The 19,966-nt window shown below is 47.0% G+C and overlaps 1 protein-coding gene across 1 annotated transcript in view; it reads right to left on the bottom strand.

Annotated features, from left to right (window-relative positions):
* VCP (valosin containing protein) overlaps nucleotides 1–19,966 on the bottom strand; it is a 274,541-nt gene that overhangs the window by 240,343 nt on the left and 14,232 nt on the right. Inside the window, exon 2 of the mRNA XM_069626812.1 lies at nucleotides 4,090–4,204. Within this exon, the coding sequence (XP_069482913.1) occupies nucleotides 4,090–4,204 (115 nt within the window). The remainder of the gene's footprint in view (nucleotides 1–4,089; nucleotides 4,205–19,966) is intronic.

Raw genomic sequence — 19,966 nt, 5'->3', positions numbered from 1 at the left:
AGTCTATTACGATTTTTACATACACATTAAATAATTACTTCCTTCAAGTCATTTCAAAGTATAGTTTTACATTGTATCCACCTCTTAGCAAGTCTTTCCTTGGTCTGGTTTTGTTTCATTTGTTCAGTTTTACACAAAAGTCTGGTGGTTTTAAAACGCCGGCTTTCTGATAGTGGTGAGTACTGGTAATGCAACCATTTTTGGGGTTTAAGAAAATGAATTCCCCACAGTTCTAGGTTGCGTTTGGCAATCAGCATTGCCATTCCCAATGGTTTCAGGCTACTGTGTGGGTAGCCCAATGGTGGTTTTAGGCAGTGCTCTTCTCTGCTCACAACCTAGGCAAAAATGGGTGGCAGCCTATTCTTCATGCATTTCCCTGTGCATTTTCTGGGAAGTACTGGCCATCATGACGTTTTCCATGCCAGTACTGCACAGTTTTCCTATTCTGGCGTACATGTGGGCTTTTTGGCCATCTTGGATTTTCTAAGCCCACAGCACCAAATGTTGCAGCATGATAGCTCAAACGTGGGTCAGGACACCCAACACAACTCATGATGAGGCCCATAGTCCCTGCTGTATCTCCAGTAACTATCAAAACTGTCCAAAAACCACATGAGTACTTGTTAAATAAGCATGGGCAAAGCAAACATGGTTGGCTTGTGTAAGCATGTTTCAAGCACTGCCATAATGACAATACCTGGCCATATTATGGCAAAACCTAGTGATGTTGGTACCTTTGCATATTGTAGCAGTGCCTGCAAATGGCAATCTGAAGTCTGTACAGGAGACAAAACGGTTGGCTTTGCCAATTCTCGTTTTTAAAAAGGAATTCAGAAGAAAAAACAGATGCAAGGATGCATTCACATTGCTTATAAATCAATTGGCTCATGGCCTTCTGGTTTTCAGCTGCAATTAAGCCATTACCTTTCAGAAGACTGCTTATCAATAACATAAGGAAGAAGTTCAAGAGGGACATCCTGGTCTCCAACCCTGGCCTCCCTATCGCTGATACCTACATCAGTGTTTCCTCAGGACAAACTCTCACTGGCTTCCTCTTTGTAGTGCCCTCTCGAGGCCTATGAGGACCCCCATATGGTCTCTGTGCTCTCTCCTTTTTCCTCCTCTCCCATTAATGATGGCACCCGTTGGGAGGCCCTCTTGGCCCCACCTTCCACTCCTCTGAGACCATCAATAAGGACTACATAAATGGCAGTCTTCATCCAGGGCACTCAGGCCAAACTCCTTTTTGATAGACGCTTCCCGCACCTGAACAACCTTTACTCTTCAACTATCTCTTCTTACCCCTCTCAGGTTCCTTAGCCACCCTGTTTCCTCAATCCTCTGCCACCCCTCTGGCACTTTCTTCTTACTCTCCGACTACCCTGCCTTCTCTTCCTTTCTATTTTTACCCATCCTCGGGCACCTCCAACACCTCAGCAGGGCATACCTCTGGCCTCCTGTACTCCCACCCGAAAGTCCTTCAAATGTGGCAACCTGCTCCATGTCGCTACTCTCCTCCAGCTGTCAAACACTCCTGTGAAGTCACACACACACAGACAGACTATGCAAGGAACACCTTGGATGTTCTGATCTCCTCAGACCTCCCCCTCCCTAAACCTCTCACCACTCCTCTCTTGGAGTGATCACTTTCTCCTTTCCTGCCACCTCTGAGGCCAAGCCGACTCCAACATTGCCACCTACCTTCTCGGTCATAAGACCCATGAAGTGTGTGTCAGTTGAGGCTTTTGCCGCTACTTTCTCTCCTCCTCCCTCACCTTAGGCTGACTCTCCAAGTTTCATCTATCCTTCTCTAACATGGATGGTCTTGCCCCCATCATGAGGATCCACTGAAGCCCTACTACTACTACCCCATCGGAGGCCGTCTCTCCTCCTCCCCCTTCCCCTGTTCCCCCCGGATGATGTTTCTAGACAAGCCCCCGGGCGATCTTTCTAGACAAGCCCAATCTATGAAAATCTCACCAAATCCAGTTCTCCCATGCTCATCCAGAACCACATCGACACCCTTGTTCCAGCCTTGGCCGATTTCTGCAATCACTCCTTTGCCCCTGGAACTTCCCCCTCAAGCACTCCCTTGTGCACCGCACCCCCTTCTTATACCCTCAGCCGTTCATTCCTCTCCAGCTAACTAGTGCCTTATCTCCATCACTCCTTTCCTGGGCAAACTCTTGGAAAAGCGGGCCATCTCCCAGCTTAATCTGCACACTGAACGTGTTGGTTGCCTCTACGACACCAGTCTGGCTTCAGAGCTACCAGAAGCATGGAAACTGCTCTCCTGAACACCCGTAAAGCCCTGCTCTCCAGTCTTGACTCATCTACCCTCGGTCCTCAATATATCCTTTGCTTTTGACATGGTCAACCATGCCATCCTGCTTGGGTACAACTGGGTCCTCTCTCCCTGGCTATCCAACCGATACCTGGCACCTCTCGCCCACTGCATCGCTGCTTTCTGCTCCATTTTTCAGTGTATGCAGGTAACACCCAGCTCTTTTTCAGGCTGCTCTCAGCCACCTCTGCCTCTTCTCATACCAGACTGACTGCAAATCAGGAATGGTGTTCCACCAACGATCTCTGCCTTAATGCCAATAAAGAGATCCTCCTCATTGGGACACCTGCTCCCTCCTTTCCTCTAGCTGGCCGCCACTCTGGGCGCTCTTCCTGCGAGGCTAAGAACCTTGGTGCCATCTTTGACTCAACCTCTCCTCACATTTCTGACATCTCTAAGAAGTCAAAACTATCAGATGCACCTCCTCAGAGGTATTCTTCCTTTTCTCACTTCCCCCCAGAAGCGCACTGTCTCCAGAGCTCTGCGGCTCTCTAGACTAGACTCCTGCAACAGCCCCTTTCTAAATCTGCCTGCCTCTACTTCGACCTTTACAACTTATCCAGAGCAGGACTACAAGTCTTGTCCTTGCCCTGAAGCCCAGGGATCGCATCTCTCCAGCACTGACATCTCTCCACTGGCTCCCCCTGGCTGCAAGGATCACGTTCAAGACCCTCTGCATCGTCCACAAGGCTTCCTGGGACCTGGGATCACTACCTCCAACTTTCTCTTCCAAAACATCTTCCTTCTAGAGCTCTCCGCTCACCCACCTCAGAGTCATACGCTTCGCCAAGCAGATAGTTGGGGCCAGATTCCGCTCCTCGGCTGGGGCCTCACTCTGGAACAGCCTCCCTGCCTCGCTCAAACTTGAGCAGAACCACCTCTGGCTCCGGACGCAACTCAAGACCTTACTTTTTTCTCTTCCTCTCCCCGGCTGATGTACGAGACTGCTCCACGCACTGGTCACATGGATACTCGGACCAAGGCTCCTGCACAACCAGTTGCCCTTGCACTGCCTCCAGGCACCCCAGCAATTAAAGGTCTGCTCCCGCAACCCTGCAGTTCCTTCTTTCTGCACTTCTGAGCCACCTGCTGGCTGCACTACTTGATATACCTGCACTTCAACTCCTCGCACTTGTGCAATCTGAATGACAAAGGCCTAGTAAGATCTTTGTTTTCCCCTCGCTACTAGAAACACTGGTGTACACGCACGTTATAATTGCCACATCATCATTGGCATCTTCTTAAAAGCACAGAGTGAGCTCAGCAAACCAGTGCAGTGCGCCATTGGGGATGGGCAATCAATGGGTGGGTAAAAAGCATAATACCCACAAGATCTGTGTTCCTCACAACCCATCTCTCTCCCAGCTTCAAGTCAGCAGCGTGTACAGCGCCACCGAATAGCCAAACCTAACACTTCAGAAGAGTAAATTGTAAGCATCCCTACAACCCTTCAGAAACCATGTGCAGAAAAAGAAAAACCTATTAGTATAAATGGTTCACAAACTCACTCTGCAAGGTTATGTGAACACCCACAATCGTGAAGGGGCCTTTTAACCCTGATCAGGTTAAAATAATTATTTCACCAAATACTGCGACAGAGACTGTTAGTGCTGCTGCCAATTTAAGACTAAACTATCCAATGGCATTCCAGCAAAGTTGAGAAATGATTGGATGGTCAAATATATACAGATCCATGCCCTTCAATCCCAAACACCACAATCAGAGGAGTACACATGAGGACTCACCTGAGACAGTGATACCACACTGTTGTCCTCGTTGATGGCTTCATCAACAATTAATCGATTAGGCCGGTTCTTCTGCTTCAGAATAGCAGTAGATAAATCATCCGCTGCTTTGGTGCTGTCAAAACAAAGAAGTTATTTTTAAAAAAGGTTTAAAAAAAAGCACACATATAATTATGTTTGAAACCAGTAGGTCTAAGACAGTCCTCAAAAGTAGTGGAAAATAAGCCAGAATGTTTTTGCTGTTAATTGTATAACTGGAATAAACTCCTTTTACAAAATGTATCGAATAATTCAGGGGAGAAATGAGGATGCTTTCAAGTCAGAAGCTGGGCAGTAAGGAGTGGTGTGGCTCCCAAAAAAATTTAATTGGTGGGCAACTTTAAAGTCATAAAACAAAGCAATCCGGCTACAACTGAAAGCATAACCCAATAGCTTAAAGGTAAAAGTAAAAATAAAAACGTACTGGGGCCCGAAAGTGATTTAAAAAGTGCAATACCACATTGTGACCAATATACCAATTATAGTAACAATACATATTGACAATTGATTTACAGAGCCCTCAGGTTTTTCATGCGCAATCCGGGGACCCCACCCCCCTGACCCCCCATTTCAAAAGGGAGAGAAAAGCTACTACAATTCACAGGATCCAAATGGAGAAAAAAAAAAAACACAGGACTGGGTGGGCTTCTCACAGAGTCACAGGCAACATGAGCATTATACTTTGTCATCTTTCCTTGTTTTGCAGGTGCCTGGTTCTGAGTATTGTGCATGGTTGTCTCTCCTGTCCAATAGGTGTTCTACCATTAATTTAAAAACAGGTACATTTATGAATAGCCTAACTTTGTCATATTTGCTTTGCTCAGGTTATCATATTGTTACATATACTTGTAATTAGCTTTGTTTTTTTCCTCATTATAGCACCCGAGGTTCCCATCTGGAGACAAATGCCCCAATTATTTACTAGTAGTCGTCATAACTTGGTGGCGTCTTACTGAGGTCACCAGAAGGCAGCAAAGGCATGCGGAGGAGACACGTCAATGAGCAAGCGTGTTTTCATGCGCTGCTTGGAAGCCAGTTAAGTTGTGCTGTGAGCCGAAGAATTAGTGATTGTGCGCTCTTTGATGCTGCCTAGGGAATGCCAGCATCTCCTGAAAATGCCCGAAATTGAGCCATTAAACAAGGAATTGGTAGAGCCAGATAGAACAGCAGTACCCTGGATATGACAATGCATTACTTACCGTAAAAGCATTTCTGATGTTTGTATCTGCTTAGATTCACATGCTGTGCATAGGTCCGACATCCAGTGGTCACTGCGGAGTATTGCATTTTGTTTTTCGTAGTCGAAAAGGGGACGTCGACAAGGCCTGTCTGTAACACTATCCCTATAGTGACGTGCGTTGTACCCACAATCCCTTACGCGTCGAGGTCCCTCTGTTTGTATTTTTCTGCCCTGAGGGAGCCTTCAGACGTGAGTGAGTACAGAAAAGAGAGAAATATAGGAAAGGATGTCTATGTTCCTTCCATCCGAGCGGGGAGGAAGGGTGGGCGCATGTGAATCTAAGCAGATACAACCATCAGAAATGCTTTTACGGTAAGTAATGCATTGTCTTCTGATGTTTGTTAATCTGCTTAGAATCACATGTTGTGCATAGACTAGCGAGCAGTACCCGGAGTTGGCGGTGGGTTATGAGAAGGAACAGTAGAGAAAAGATGTCTTAATACTGCCTGTCCCACCTGGGAATCAGATCTAGAGTGTGCATCTAGACAGTAGTGTTTTGTAAAGGTGTGCACAGAACTCCAGGTAGCCGCTTTGCAGATGGACTCAAGGGGAACATTTGCAATGAACGCTATGGAAGCCCCAGTGCCTCGAGTGGAATGTGCTCTTGGCTTGAAGGGTAGTTCTCTCTTAGCAAGAGTGTAACAGAGAGTGATGCATTGAACAATCCATCTAGATACAGTGGACTTTGAAACTGCATCTCCTTCTCTTCCTGCTGCCACCGAGACAAAGAACTGATTAGTCTTTCTCAGTGGTCTGGTTCTTTCCATGTAGAACATGACAGCTCTGCGTACATCTAGTGTATGCAGACTTTTTTTCTCCCAAGCTGGAAGGGTTTTGAAAGAGCGTTGGTAGTTCTATTGACTGGTTTACATGAAATTTTGAGATGAATTTTGGTGCAAACCTTGGGTGTGTGCGTAGAACCACCTTATCCTTGTGAACTGTTACGAAGGGGTCTAGTACAGAAACAGCCTGTAGTTCACTTACTCTCCTAATGGAGGTGATAGCTATTAGGAAAGCAGTCTTAAGAGTGAGGTCTTTAAGAGTTGCCTTGTGCATGGGTTCGAAAGGAGGGCCCATGAGTCTAGAAAGTACCACATTTAAGTCCCATCCGGGAGCTGGGTTAGCTATCGGAGGGTGTATTCTCTTTACCCCCTCCATGAAGGCCTTGATAACTGGTATCTTCCACCACGACACTTTAAGTTGGGAAGTGGTGTATGCAGAAAGTGCCGCTAGGTGGACTTTAATGGAATTGAACACTAGACCTGAATCCAGTAAATGGGTCAAGTACAGAACAATGTTAGTGGGAGAGCAGTCAACCGGGTTGATGCTCTTTCCTCTACACCAGATGACAAATCTCTTCCACTTGCTAGAATAGCAGTGGCGCGTATTAGGTTTTCTGGTTTTCCTGAGGATGTCCATACATCTCTGCGGGAGTTGTAAATGTCCAAATTCTATGATCTCAGGAGCCAGGCTGCTAAGTTCATGGTCTGAGGGCATGGATGCAGTGTCCTGCCCTTGTCCTGTGACAGCATGTTGTACGGGCAGGGAAGTTTCATTGGGGGAGATAGGGTCATCTCCATCAAGTGAGCGAACCATGGCTGTCGGGCCCACCTTGGGGCCACTAGTATCATGGTAACCTGCTCCTGGTGCATCTTGTGCACTACTTTGTTGAGAAGGGGAGTCGGGGGGAAAGGCGTAAACAAATTTCCCTGACCATTGAATCGACAGACCGTTCCCCTTGGACTGGTTCTGGGGGTACCTGGAGGCGTAACTTTGGCATTGTGTGTTTTCCAGAGTTGCGAACAGGTCTATTTCCGGGAATCCCCATTGCGTGAAGACGTCTAAGACGATGTCTTCGTGTAATTGCCATTCGTACTCTTCGGGCAGGGGGAAGTCTCTGCTGAGTTTGTCTGCTAGCAGATTGAGTTCCCCTGGTACATGTTGTGATAGTAGGAACATGTTGTGTTTGAGAGCCCACTTCCATATATTCTGGGACAGCTTGGACAGTCCTGGAGAGTGGGTGCCCCCTTGCTTGTTGAGGTAGTATATGGCTGTGGTGCTGTCTGTGAGGACCATCACTGTCTTTCCTTGTAAGTGTTCCTGAAAGGCTTTCAGTGCTTTGAAGACCGCTAGTAGTTCCAGCAGGTTTATATGCCTGGATGCTAAGCTCGGAGTCCACGCTCCGTGAGCAGTCTGATGGGATAGGTGAGCCCCCCCCCCCCCATCCTGTAAGGGAGGCGTCTGTGGTTAGAGTGGCTTCCACTGCGGGTGTGGCAAACTTTTTCCCTAATAACATGTTTTCTTTTGTCCACCACCGTAGCGAGAGAACCAAGGCCTGCGAGACCACCACTAGATCGTCCCATTGTCCGCTGGCCTGACACCACTGGCTGTAGAGCCACTCTTGCATAGGGTGCATGCGCAGGCGCGCGCGAGGTACCAAATAAATACATGACGCCATCATCCCTAGCAAGTGCATTGCTTTGCGTACTGTCACCTCTTGACCTGCCACATAATAGGGGATCTGAAACAGCATGTTTTGGACCCTCTCGTCGGAGGGGAAGACAAGGCCGTCCTTTGTTCGAATTAGAGCCCCTAGGAATTGTTTGACTTGGGTCTAAGCTGGACTTCTTTTCGTTGATGGAGAAGCCCAGTTGGGACAAAAGGTCTACGGTCTTTTGGGTATTGGAGAAGCATGTTTCGTAAGAATCCTCTGTTATGAGCCAGTCGTCGAGGTAAGGGTATACCGGGATGGATAACCTGCGCAGATGGGCCGCTGCCACTACTTTCGTGAATACCCTTGGTGCAGATGCTATCCCGAAGGGTAGTACTCTGAACTGGTAGTGTTCGTTCTCTATCTTGAACCTGAGGTATTTTCTGTGCGCTGGCAACATTAAAATATGAAAGTATGCATCTTTCATGTCTAGTGTTGTCATGCAATCCCCCTGTGATAACAGTGGGATTACTTCCTGCAAGGTCACCATACGAAACTTTTGGGGTTTGACAAACTTGTTCGCTGGACGTAGATCTAATACAGGGTGCATGGTTAAGTCCTTTTTGGGTACAAGGAAGTACACTGAATAAATACCTTCTGTTACCTGAGATAGGGGGACAGCCTCTATAGCTTCTTTTTTCAGTAGCTCTTCTACTTCTTGAAGAAGAATGGCGAGGTGTTCCGGTGTCATGCGTTGGTTCCGTGGGTGTCTGTACTTCGGGGAACCGTTGAATTCGATGCAGTATCCGTGGGCTATGGTGGATAAAACCCAACGGTCTGACGATATTCCCTCCCATGCTGAAAGGAACGATGTTAGCCGGCCCCCGACCGGTGATGCATGGGAGGGAACCCGAATCTTCGGGTCATTTATTGGTATTGGGCGTGGAACCCTTGGGGCTGGAGCCGCGACCTCTTCCTCTGCCACGGCGTTGGCCTCTTTGATTGGACTGGGTGTTGTTACCCTGGTTAGGGGGCCAGTTGGTAGCAGAGTAAAATTGCTGTTGGTTTTGGTGCTGGCGTTGGCCACGAAAGGAGTGTCTATTGCCATAGCCGCGTCTGTTAGGGGGCCTAGAAATTTGGTCAAGAGTCTTGATGGTATCAAACTCTTTTTTCGCATGTTCTAGGGCTTCATCAACTGCTTTCCCAAACAGATGAGTTTGTTCTATGGGATTATTTATCAGGGATGCCTGGGTTTCCGGCTTAAATCCCGAATTGCGCAGCCAGACATGGCGTTTGAGAAGTATTCCCTGAACCAGGGAACGGCCAGCCGTCTCTGCGGCATCTAAGGAGTTCTTTACGATGCCCTGGTTTACAAGAGTTCCCTCTGATATTTATAGCTAACAGGCGTGAACGCAGGGGTTCTGGTGCATCCTCTGCTTCGCTGCCAGCTTGCTCCACTGTGCATCTGCGTAGCTAGCTAGTAGGGAATTGTTATTTGCAATCCTGGTTGAGAAGGCGGCGGTCGTCGTGATTCTCTTCCCAAGTGCATAGAGCTTCTTGCCCTCTTTGTCAGGTGGTGCCTCACTAGTGGATAGTGGTACCCCCGCTCTCTTCCTTGTATTAGTAACTACGAGGGAGTCCGGAATAGAATGTCCTCTGATGTACAAAGGGTCAGAGGGCGAAGGGCTGAAGAGCTTCTCTATCCGAGGGTTGACCCCTCTGACTAAGGCAGGATTGGAAAGGGAAGGAGTTATTCTTCTCTTTATAGAAGCCAGGAGCGGAATAGACTGACTAACAGGGGCTTTTTCTTTAATAACTTTTTCTACAAAGTCTATGTCCGGAAGAGTCTCCCCTGTGTCCATTTCAAAATGCGCTGCTGCCTTGCGCAACAGTGCATTAAGTGAAGGTTGGTCATCTATGGGAGAGGTGTTTCCAATAGGTGAATCCTTGGGAGGAGAAGGGTGAATGCCATCAGGGTCCGAGTGCACTGATGGGGATTGCCAAGGCTGCACTGATGGGGATTGCCAGGGCTGCGAGGTAGCTGTATCTTCTTCGAAAGCTCCTGCACTAGTGTAAGGATCTTCTTCAAACCCCTCTTCCTCAAGTTCTTCCTCTCCACCCAAACACTCCTCAAATTCCTGGAGGTATTGCTCCTCTTCAGTGAGGGTCATCCTGGGGCCATTCTCTTGGTCTTTTGGGTGTGGGTGGGTTTTGGTTTCCCAAAAACCTTTCCATTTTCTCCATACAAGAATGGAGTCTTTCAAGGGTCTCATGGGGGACCCCTGAATAGTCTAGAGGGGGGGAAATCAGTCTTTTCACCTTCAAAACGCTTAAAACGCTCCCACAACGTCGAAGAAAGGTTTCCGTCGCCCTCTGAAAAGCCCTCCGGTAGTTCAGAAGTGTCCTTAGATGAAGGGGGCAGTTCCTGGCTATTCTTGTGCTTTTTCAGCGTTTCTATAGCTTTTAGTGCGGTATTCGACGTTTGTTTTGTCGTCCGCTTACGTTTGTCTTCGGAAACAATTCTCGCCAGGCTCTCGACAACGTGTTTGTCAGTAGAGGGCTCTGGTGTCGACGTTGCCTGCGTTACGTGTTGTTCCTCGACGGCCGCTCTATGGAGCGTTACATCGGATGATTTTGGGGTAGCGCCCGTGTTTGATGAAAGCCCAATCGCTGGTCGCGGCTGCGTTTGCGGGTGGGGCTTGAGACCCTTACGGTCTGAGGTAGACGCCGGAGTGCCCTGCGTCCCCTTCGGCGCTGATGGATCCTTCGTCTTCGACGAAGAAGAGCCGTGGGTTGTGTGCTTAGGCCTATTGGGTCTATGTGCGTCCTTGTCGCTGGGGTGTTCATCCCCATAAGCAGGCCGTGAGCCGAGCCCGTCGGGGCCGGGGACGGACGTCGAGGAGCGCGAGCGCTCCTTCTGGGGGTTAATGACTTCCGTAACAGACGTCGAGTTATCACCCTCCTCATCACTTTCTGTAACAGCGGCGGCGGGTGAGGAAACTGACTTCGACATAGCGTAGTCCGCCCACCTCTTAACCTTGCGTTCTTTAAGAGTTCTTGGTTTCAAGAGCTTACAGGCCGCGCAGCCGTCCTCCTTATGATCGAGGGGCAAGCAACGATTACAGAGCTTGTGTTTGTCCTTCCAAGTGTATTTGCCCCTACAGCGTGGGCAAAACTTAAAAGGTGTCCTCTCCATAGCTGAGGCAATAATAACTGGTGATAACAACCCCAAGGGAAAGATAGGGGAGAAAGAAAGACATTCTCAAAGAGAAGATAAAAGTTCGAACCCCCACTCTCCCTACTGTATGTTGGCCGGCGAGGCCAGGCCACGTGTTCGGCAGCGCCGAAGGATCTCCTCCGTCTCTTCCCCTCCATCGAAAACTTGCTCGGCAGAGAAACAGCTTCACAGCTAACGTTGAGGGGAGGGATCTTTACTAATATAAGTATAGTAAAGGACCGAGGTCTGTAGTAATTATTTGCAATGTCTCTGGTTGTGCTATTTCAGCCGTGAGGGAGCCTTATAGTCAGAATGAGCGTGTACAGAAAAGAGATGGTGCAAGAGCTCCATGTTCCTTCTACTCCACGAGGGGAGGAAAGGTGGGTGAATCTAAGCAGATAAAATCATCAGAAATGCTATTACAGTGAGTAATGCATGTCTTCTAAGTCTTGTGAATCTGCTTAGAATCACATGCTGTGCACAGACTAGCGAGCAGTACCCAGAGATGGTGGTGGGATGTGTGAAGGAACAGTGATGTCTTAGCAACGCTTGACCCACCTGAGAATCAGACCTAGAGTGAATCTAGGCAGTAGTGTTGTGTAAAGGTGTGTACAGAGGAACATTTGCAATGAATGCTATGGTAGCCCCTGTGCCCAGGGTAGTGTGCTCTAGGCGTGAAGGGTAGATCTCTCTTGGGAAGAGAGAAACAGTGTGATGCAGTTTACTATTCACTTTGAGATAGCTAATTTAGAGACAGGGTCCCCGTCTCAACCAGCTGCCACTGAAACTAAGAACTGGTTTAAGGTGGGTTTTGTCTTTTCCAGATAGTAGCTAACCACTCTTTACATCCAGTGTGTGGAGGCTTCTTTCCACCACATTAGTGGGGTTCTGGAAAAAAGGTGGGTAGTTCTATGGACTGGTTTACATGGAACTTTGAGATAAACGTAGGTGCAAAGAGAGGGTGTGTGTGCAAAATCACCTCGTCTTTGTGAATCGTGACGAATGGCTCCTGAAAGGGCCTGCAGTTCACCAACTCTCATAGAGGCGATCGCCACCAGGAAGGCGGTCTTGTAGGTGAGTGCTTTAAGGCTAGCCTTGTGCATTTTTTCAAATTTAGGCCCCATTAGTCTGGTAAGAACAACATTCAGGTCCCACCTGGGTGCGGGGCTGGAAGGGGGATGAAGCCTCTTTAGCCCTTCCATGAAGGCTTTAATTACAAGAATTTTCCACCGTGACACCTTGCTCTGGGACGTGTAGTATGCCGAAAGCGTGGCTAAGTCGACCTTTATAGAATAGTTGGTTACAGGACGATATCTTTAGGTGATCATTCAATATGATTGATGCCTTTGCTGTTACATCAGATGACAAAGCGCTTCCATTTGCTGGAGTAGCAATGCCTGGTGTTAGGTTTCTGTGCTTCTCAGAGTACGGCCATGCATATTTGAGGGAGCTGGAGGTGCACGAACTCTATGACATCAGGAGCCAGGCTGCTAAATCGAGCGTTTGAGGGCATGGATGTAGCGTTTCTCCCTGGTCTTGACACAGCATGTTGTACGGGCACAACAGCTTTCTTGGAAGGAAGGCGGATATGCCATGAGATGGGAGAACCAAGGCTGGCAGGGCCACCAGAAACACTCACTGGCTCTTGGTTTATCTTGTGCACTATTCTATCCCCAACAATGGTATTGCGTACGGTCACCTTGTGACTGGCTACATAGTGGGGGATCTGGAACAGCATGTTTTGAACCCTCATTAGAGGGAAAGACAAGACCGTGTTTGGTCCGAATTAGAGCCCCCAGAAACTGGAGTTTAGACTGGACGTTTTCTCTTTTATAGAGAAACCTAGGTTGAAGAGGTGGTCTCAGTTTTCTGGGTATTTGTTAGTCATCGAGTTAAGGATAGACTGGGATGGCCTGCCTGCGTTGAGGAGCTACTACCGCCAGTACCTTTGTGAATAGCTGTGGGGCTGAGGCAATGCTGAATGAAAGAAGCTTGAACTGATAGTGGGAGTCCTCTATCATGAACCAGAGGTACTTTCTGTGCGCTGGCAACATTGAAATATGAAAGAATGCATCTTTCATGTGGCCAGTAATCCCCCTGCTGCAGCAGCGGGATTACCTCCTGCAGTGTTGTCATCCTGAATTTTTGAGGTTCGACATACTTTGTTCACTGGGCGCAGGTCTAACACAGGGCGCAAGGCGAGTTCCTTTTTGGGCACAAGGCAGTACACTGAATAAATGCCCTTGTTTACCTGGTGAATGGGGGTTACTTCTATGGCGCCCTTTTCCAGAAGGACTTGAACCTCCTAGACAAATGTTGTCAGGGGTATGATTTGGTGATAGCCATGGCCATCGCCCCCCGACTGATCTTGATCCAAGTCTGGGTCTTGATCAGCTGTGTCCTGTGCAAACGGATTAATGTCCTCATAGGTCTCCTGTGTTGGGTCCTCTGGGACATCCAAGATATCCTGCTGGTGTCCCTGTGGGGGGATAGCGAATGTCTGCAATAGGGCAGGAGTCGTCTCCACTGGGTCTTTTGGGAGTAACGCACCCATCAGAAAAGTCAATAAATGGGGCCATTTTGTCCATATATTGTTCTCTCCCTAGCCCATAGAGAAGATGCAAAAGGGTCTGGAGGAGGAAAAAGTCCCGGAAGGTAGAGATGGTCCTAATAAGGCCTTAGAGAGGTGGTTGGGGGGGGGGGGGGGGAGGAGAGAGAGAGAGAGATGGCAGGGGGGCGGGGGGGTGTCAGAATGCGCCTCTCAACGGGAGGGGTGCCCTTGTGCTCTGTGGCTGCCAAATAGATAGCAGGCAGGCTTTCGCAGATTTCTGGCAGTTGAATCGTAGGTCCCGATGGCGCCGTGGTCAGTAACTCCACCGAAGACTTAGGTGCTTGAGCGCCCTTGGACGGTGTGTCGGCAACTATGTTTTTAAGGGTGAACGAGAGAGATGCAGTGCCGCATGCCGTGAAGGTTCGGAAGGCGCCGAAGATATCGTCGCCAGCCCAGTTTACTTTGAGCGCGTCTTTGACGACTCTGTTGAAGAGGCCTTAGGGGTTGTGTGTTTTTGTATTTGTGGTGCGTGGTTGCCCTTGTCGCCGGGGCGTGAACCCCCCATAACATAGCCACCGTTAAGTCTGCCTGTCTCAACATTTTCGGTCAAAAGAGCTTACAGGACTTGCATGAGCACTCGTTGTGGTCTTGAGGAAGATGCCGATCGGCAATGGGTGTCCTTCCAAGGAAACTTGCTGTTACACGATGGGCAAAATTTAAAGAGCATCCTCTCCATAGCAGAGGGTAACAGCAGCCAGACCAAGAAGAGAGAGGGGAAAAGGAAATACATTTTTAGCGAAGAATAAACCCAGGCCCCCACTCTCCCTACTGTAAGGGCCTGACCGGAGAGCCGAGGCCACGCGGTCGACAGTCGTCTAGCAGTTGTGGATGTCTACGGCGGCAGAAAGCCCACGAGGCAGTCGTCGAGGAGACTAGACGACCATAGGTCGTGGAGACAAAGTTAACAATATGAACACTTGCGAGCTCTGCATGGGCGAAGAACTAGGTTGGCAGCAAAAATAAATCTGAGGCACCTCGACACGTGACGGATTTTGGGTACATGTCACGTTAGGGATAGTGTTACAGCATGCCCATGTCGACACCCCCTTTCGATCTTTGAAAGAAAGATGCAATACTCGACATTTCCGCATCATAGGATTCTAAGCAAATTCACAAGCATCAGAATATATATTACTCACCGTAATCGTAAATAGATCTGCTTAGATTCATGTGCTATGCATAGGCCGACATCTAGTGGAAGCTGAGGAGTATTACAGTTGTTTTCAAAACTCGAATAGGGACGTTGACAGGGCATGCCAGTAATACTATCCCCAATGCTCAGCATTATGCTCAATGCTCAGTATATGCATCCACACATGTTTCAATAAGAGATTTGACCTATGCCACCCAAAGCCTGCTCTTAGATTTTTCAGCTATGTGAAAACCTGCAGCAGACAGCAAGGATTGCTCTGAAAGGCTCACCTTGATGGAAAGTGGTCCAGTTATCTGGTATCGCCTTTGAAGCTCTTAGATAGTCAGAATTGTCTTCGGCAGTTATTGTGGGAGCAAGGCATCAGTTTTAGACAAAGTAGAAGCAGCCCAAAATGTGTCCGTTAAGTGCTTAGATTTCTGGGTCTGAAGTTATTTGGACAAAAATGTTAGGGGAGTTACTAAAGGAGGCTCAGTATGACATCAAGTTGTCCCTGCCTGTCCACCAGAGTCAATAGTCTGGTTGGAAGAACCAGCCAAGGCTTCCCCAAATCCCTTCAGTACCAAGACCTACATGAGGTAGGGGTACTGCAGAGCTGCGCAGCAACAGGACAGCCGCTATCCTGAAGATGCAGCAGCCGCCCAGATTATGGGAGCGACCCAGACTGGGGGACATATGATTTTCTGTGACCAATGGAGTGTCTCCATCTCCAAACAATGGGTCCTCCAACTCGTTTTGGAGAGTTACAGGGTAAACTTTACAGGAAACTACCATCACCTGGACTAAGGCGAGTTAAACTTTACAGGAAACTACCATCACCTGGACTAAGGTGTACTCCAATCACACATTTACCGGCCAAACGATTGGCTTGGATTCAAGGGGTGGCGGGCTTGGTAAGGAAGATGGCTGTAGTGAAAACTCCCACGAAGGAGACACTCCAAGGTTTCCACTCTATCTTGTTGCTGGTGACAGAACCATCTGTTGAGTTCCATCAGAAAGGTCACAATTACATCCAGCATACTACATTTAAACTGAGACAGTGTAGTCCATCAGTGCAAGACCAGGGTAGTTAACGGCCACTTGAAAGACACGCACTTTCAAATTACCATTTTCGCAGGTCACAGATTCAGTTCCAGTGCGATCTGAAGACAGCCTCAAGTGGAAAGGGTGATTGCCCCCCTTGTGGGAGAAAAGGGGATAACAGTGCATCCATCCACCCATACAGGAAGAAGTATGGTCACTAGATGCCATTCTCCACTTTCGCTTCACTCAATTAGTTTATACTTGTATAATGTACTTGTATTGGTCCTCCTTACTAGTTCTTGGATTTGTCTAGCTGCATGGTCACGGGTTGGTAGAGATGCTGCCCACACCTCTTTACGGGAATGAACCTAGTTTGTATCCGGATACCTTGCGTTGTTTATTAGATCGATTGGGTATCTACACATACTTCAGTGCGATTTATTTTGTGTTACAAGTGGTCAGCCAACACGTGTTTCAACCCCCCCCCAGTTGTTTGTTCTCCCTTGTTCCTCTCCCTTTGCTTGTTCGTGCTCTGAAACACTAGTGTATGAGCGCGATATAAAAGATCATATATCATAACATGGTGTTCTCCATCAGGAGTTGATCCGAGATCTCTTCCCCCCCCCCCCCCAATTCCACATTTCTCAACTGTAGTTCTTGAAGTTGGGGGTTTGTTCCGTGGATGGCCTCACCACTGGTTCTCTGGTTCAAGGTGCTCATTTATCTGATTCCGGGCTATGGCAAGAGCTCCTCTTCCCAAGAGGTTGCCATTGGGTGCTGTTTTTTGTAATATTAGTGGGCAGCACCCAAGTATCACAGTAGGGGTGCTCGAACGAGTCGAACCATCTACTGGAGCAGACTCCATAGCTCAGTCATTGCGGGTTCTGATCGCTGCATTGAACGCTACAGCTTGTCGGTTCCATCAGGGCTCATGTTTGTTTCCATTTGATCAGACCTCTTAATTCCGGCGGCAGGGCTCATCTCCAATACTTCCGGTACCCCCCCCCTCTCCATGAATGGGGCGGGGGGGGGGCTGATCGGCGGCAGGGGAGTACAGGAAGACCGGTGTTCCCCGTTACATTTGCGCTTAAGGCTTTTGTTCCCAGCGTTTGTGGTCCAAGCCTCTGCAGGCTATCTGCATGTCTCGTGGTCAGCGAGTCTTGGCCTGGACTCCTAGTCTCCCGTAGTCTTGGACTGGCATCTTCCTCTGGGAGCCTCTCGATGTAGAGTCAGTAGTGCTTGGGGGCGTTGGCATTGTGGGTCTGTTTGGAGGGTGATTATCCATAAATAGTGCTGTACTGGCACCAATAGAGACTTCTACATTCAAGGGTCAGGTGGGGAGTCAATCAAGCACATCGACAACTCAAGTGATGTTAGTAACCAAATATGGGTGACTTTAGCCAATATCAAATTTAGTTCATTTTCATTAAAGCCCCCAAATATTTGTGCCAACAGAAATGAGTCGGTTTCCAGCCTTAGGTTTGTGAACACTTAATTTAACACAATGTCATCTGGTGGACACGGACGTCTGTTGATCCGCCTAAGACTCGTCAGGACACATATACCCCTGGTATCGGGGATTATTAGATGTCGTATCTTCGGAACATTTTTTTTTCTTCTTTCCATACGTATCTAAAAAGATAGTAATGCACAACTTCAACCAACCAACCTAGCACTTTTTTTTTTCGAACATTTTTTGCTTCACCCAATGTTTTCTGATATTACCAGCCTAAAAATATATTCTACATGCACAACTTCACTTAATTTCAATGATTCGTTTGTCATCTCATTTTTGGTTCTACTATTCACCGAAATTCAACTGTACTTATTTAGGATCATATATAGATTTTAAACGTATTAGTCCTTTTGACAGTATGGACCACTTTCCTACAGATAACCAATTTGGTGCAGAATGAAGCAACATAAAGAGGGAGGGGGGATAGGGGAGTGGAAAGAGTGACTTCCGATTACATCACTTGGTGTTATCAAATAACACAGTGGTTTCCTTGAGGAAAAACGCTCGCCGGCTGTGAATGCCTTCAACTGGTTTTTTATGCAGAATCCGTCCGCTTTTCTAATTTAATAATGTTCTTGTATAGCAAGCTCCAAAAGCACACATGATATATCTCAATGTTGCTGTAAAATGACATCAAACCGGAAATGTATTACTTTCCAAAATTCGAGTGCAGGTCTGTTATAAGCAAACGACAGGCATTATATTACCCGAGAGAGCATATTGATTCTGCTACTGGAAAAGTCTCTAGATGCTCCCTCGTACGTCGGGCAGTGGATCCACTAATGTTCCTTTTTGCCGGTGGAGTCCTCATACACGAATTCCCGTTTTTGTGGATATTCTACCACAAAAAAAAAAAAAAAACACAGGAAGGGCTATTAAGGACCTAATTATTTAGCATGAAAGGACGCTTTCTTTTCGTCAGCATTCTGAAATTCGTAAGGTGACGCAGCGGTGGCTGCAGTATCAGGTGATCCCATAGATATAGTGGACGTCACTTGCATGCGTCACTGCGCGGCAAGAGCAGGAAATACAATACAAGCACAAAGCCATAGTGATTATCGTGGCGGCCATTGTTGACTTACTGTGGGCACACATGAAGAGAATATCTCTGGTGCAAACACACATCAATGATGTTCATAGATATAGTGACATGCTCCAATCCGGATTTTATATCCATTGAAAGAACTAATGTGGACGGTGTAATTATTATTCTTTCACGTCCCACAATCATGCAAGTGATGATTCAGTCCTAATTGTGTGCTCATGTGTTCGCATAACCCCTTGGATCAGCAATAGCAGGCAAGGTGGTAATGTTCATTGTGGCGGCCATTTTGAACTAGCTCTCGAAATTCATGGGAGGCACATTTGTATCATGCCGATCTATTATAACTGCATGCACTTTTACAAGTCATGCATGCAGTGGCAGGCTGCCGGACCAAATGTATCAAAGCCAAATATGGAAAAGATTATTGTTTAGTACCCGGTAGGAAAAATAGATAAACGTTATTACAACCAAAGCACCCAAGGATTATTTTCTGAGAAACTGGTGCCACTCAATGTACAAATTGAGACCCTGTTTCACAGTGTCAAGTTTGTTGATCCATTTTTGTTCCAATCTCCGTAATTTGAGTTCTCCATCTCCACCACAAGGATGTGGTTCCAAAATTTGTAGAACACAATAAAATAAATCATGAGGGTTCCATTTTGCGATAGTGTTCGACCAGTGGTTTATCCACTGTGCCATTTTTTATACAAGAACAATGTTCTCCTATCCTGGTGCGGACAGTTCTTTTGGTTTTGCCAATGTATAGAAGACCGCATGGGCATCTAATACAATAAATGGCCCACTTGGTGGCACAGTTCGTAAAAGATCTATATGATCCTAAATAAGTAGTTGAATTTGGGTGAATAGTAGAACCAAAAATGAGATATGATGACAAACGAATCATTGAAATTAAGTGAAGTTGTGCATGTATAATATATTTTTAAGCTGGTAATATTAGAAAACATTGGGTGATGCAATAAATGTAAAATATGTTTGAAAAAAGTGCTAGATTGGTCGGTTAAAGTTGTGCATTACTCTCTTTTTAGATACGTATGTAAAGAAAAAAAAATGTGTTCCGAAGATACAACATCTAATAATCCCCGATACCAGGGGTATATGTGTCCTGACGAAAGTCTTAAGCGGATCAACAGATGTCTGTGTCCTCCAGATGACATTGTGTTAAAATAAGTGTTCACAAACCTAAGGCTGGAAACAGACTATTCTGTCGGCACAAACATTTGGGGGCTTTCATGAAAATGAACTAAATTTGATATTAGCTAAAGTCACCCATATTTGATTACTAACATCACTTGAGATGTCAATGTGCTTGATTGAAACATAAATATGCCAATCAGTACTTGCTCGTTATAGCACTAATTCTGTGTTCATTCGTTTTTATTTGATATGTTTTACGTTGTCACATGTCTTTTTAGAAGACGGACCTTTTGGTGCCCTTTTTTAGTATGTTTAAAAAATAAATGTGAAGTCTTTTTTTGAAAAACAAACCTTCCGTTTCATCTTGTGGTATATATTTCACATAAGATGGATACCAGCATACACCCAGTGTGTCTTTGAATGGCCAACCTACATGCAACATCAATAGGT

The sequence above is a fragment of the Ambystoma mexicanum genome, chromosome 6p, assembly GCF_040938575.1.
Source record: "Ambystoma mexicanum isolate Mex_15411 chromosome 6p, UKY_AmexF1_1, whole genome shotgun sequence".
NCBI lineage: Eukaryota > Metazoa > Chordata > Amphibia > Caudata > Ambystomatidae > Ambystoma > Ambystoma mexicanum.
This window is presented reverse-complemented; position numbering and strand designations above follow the sequence as displayed.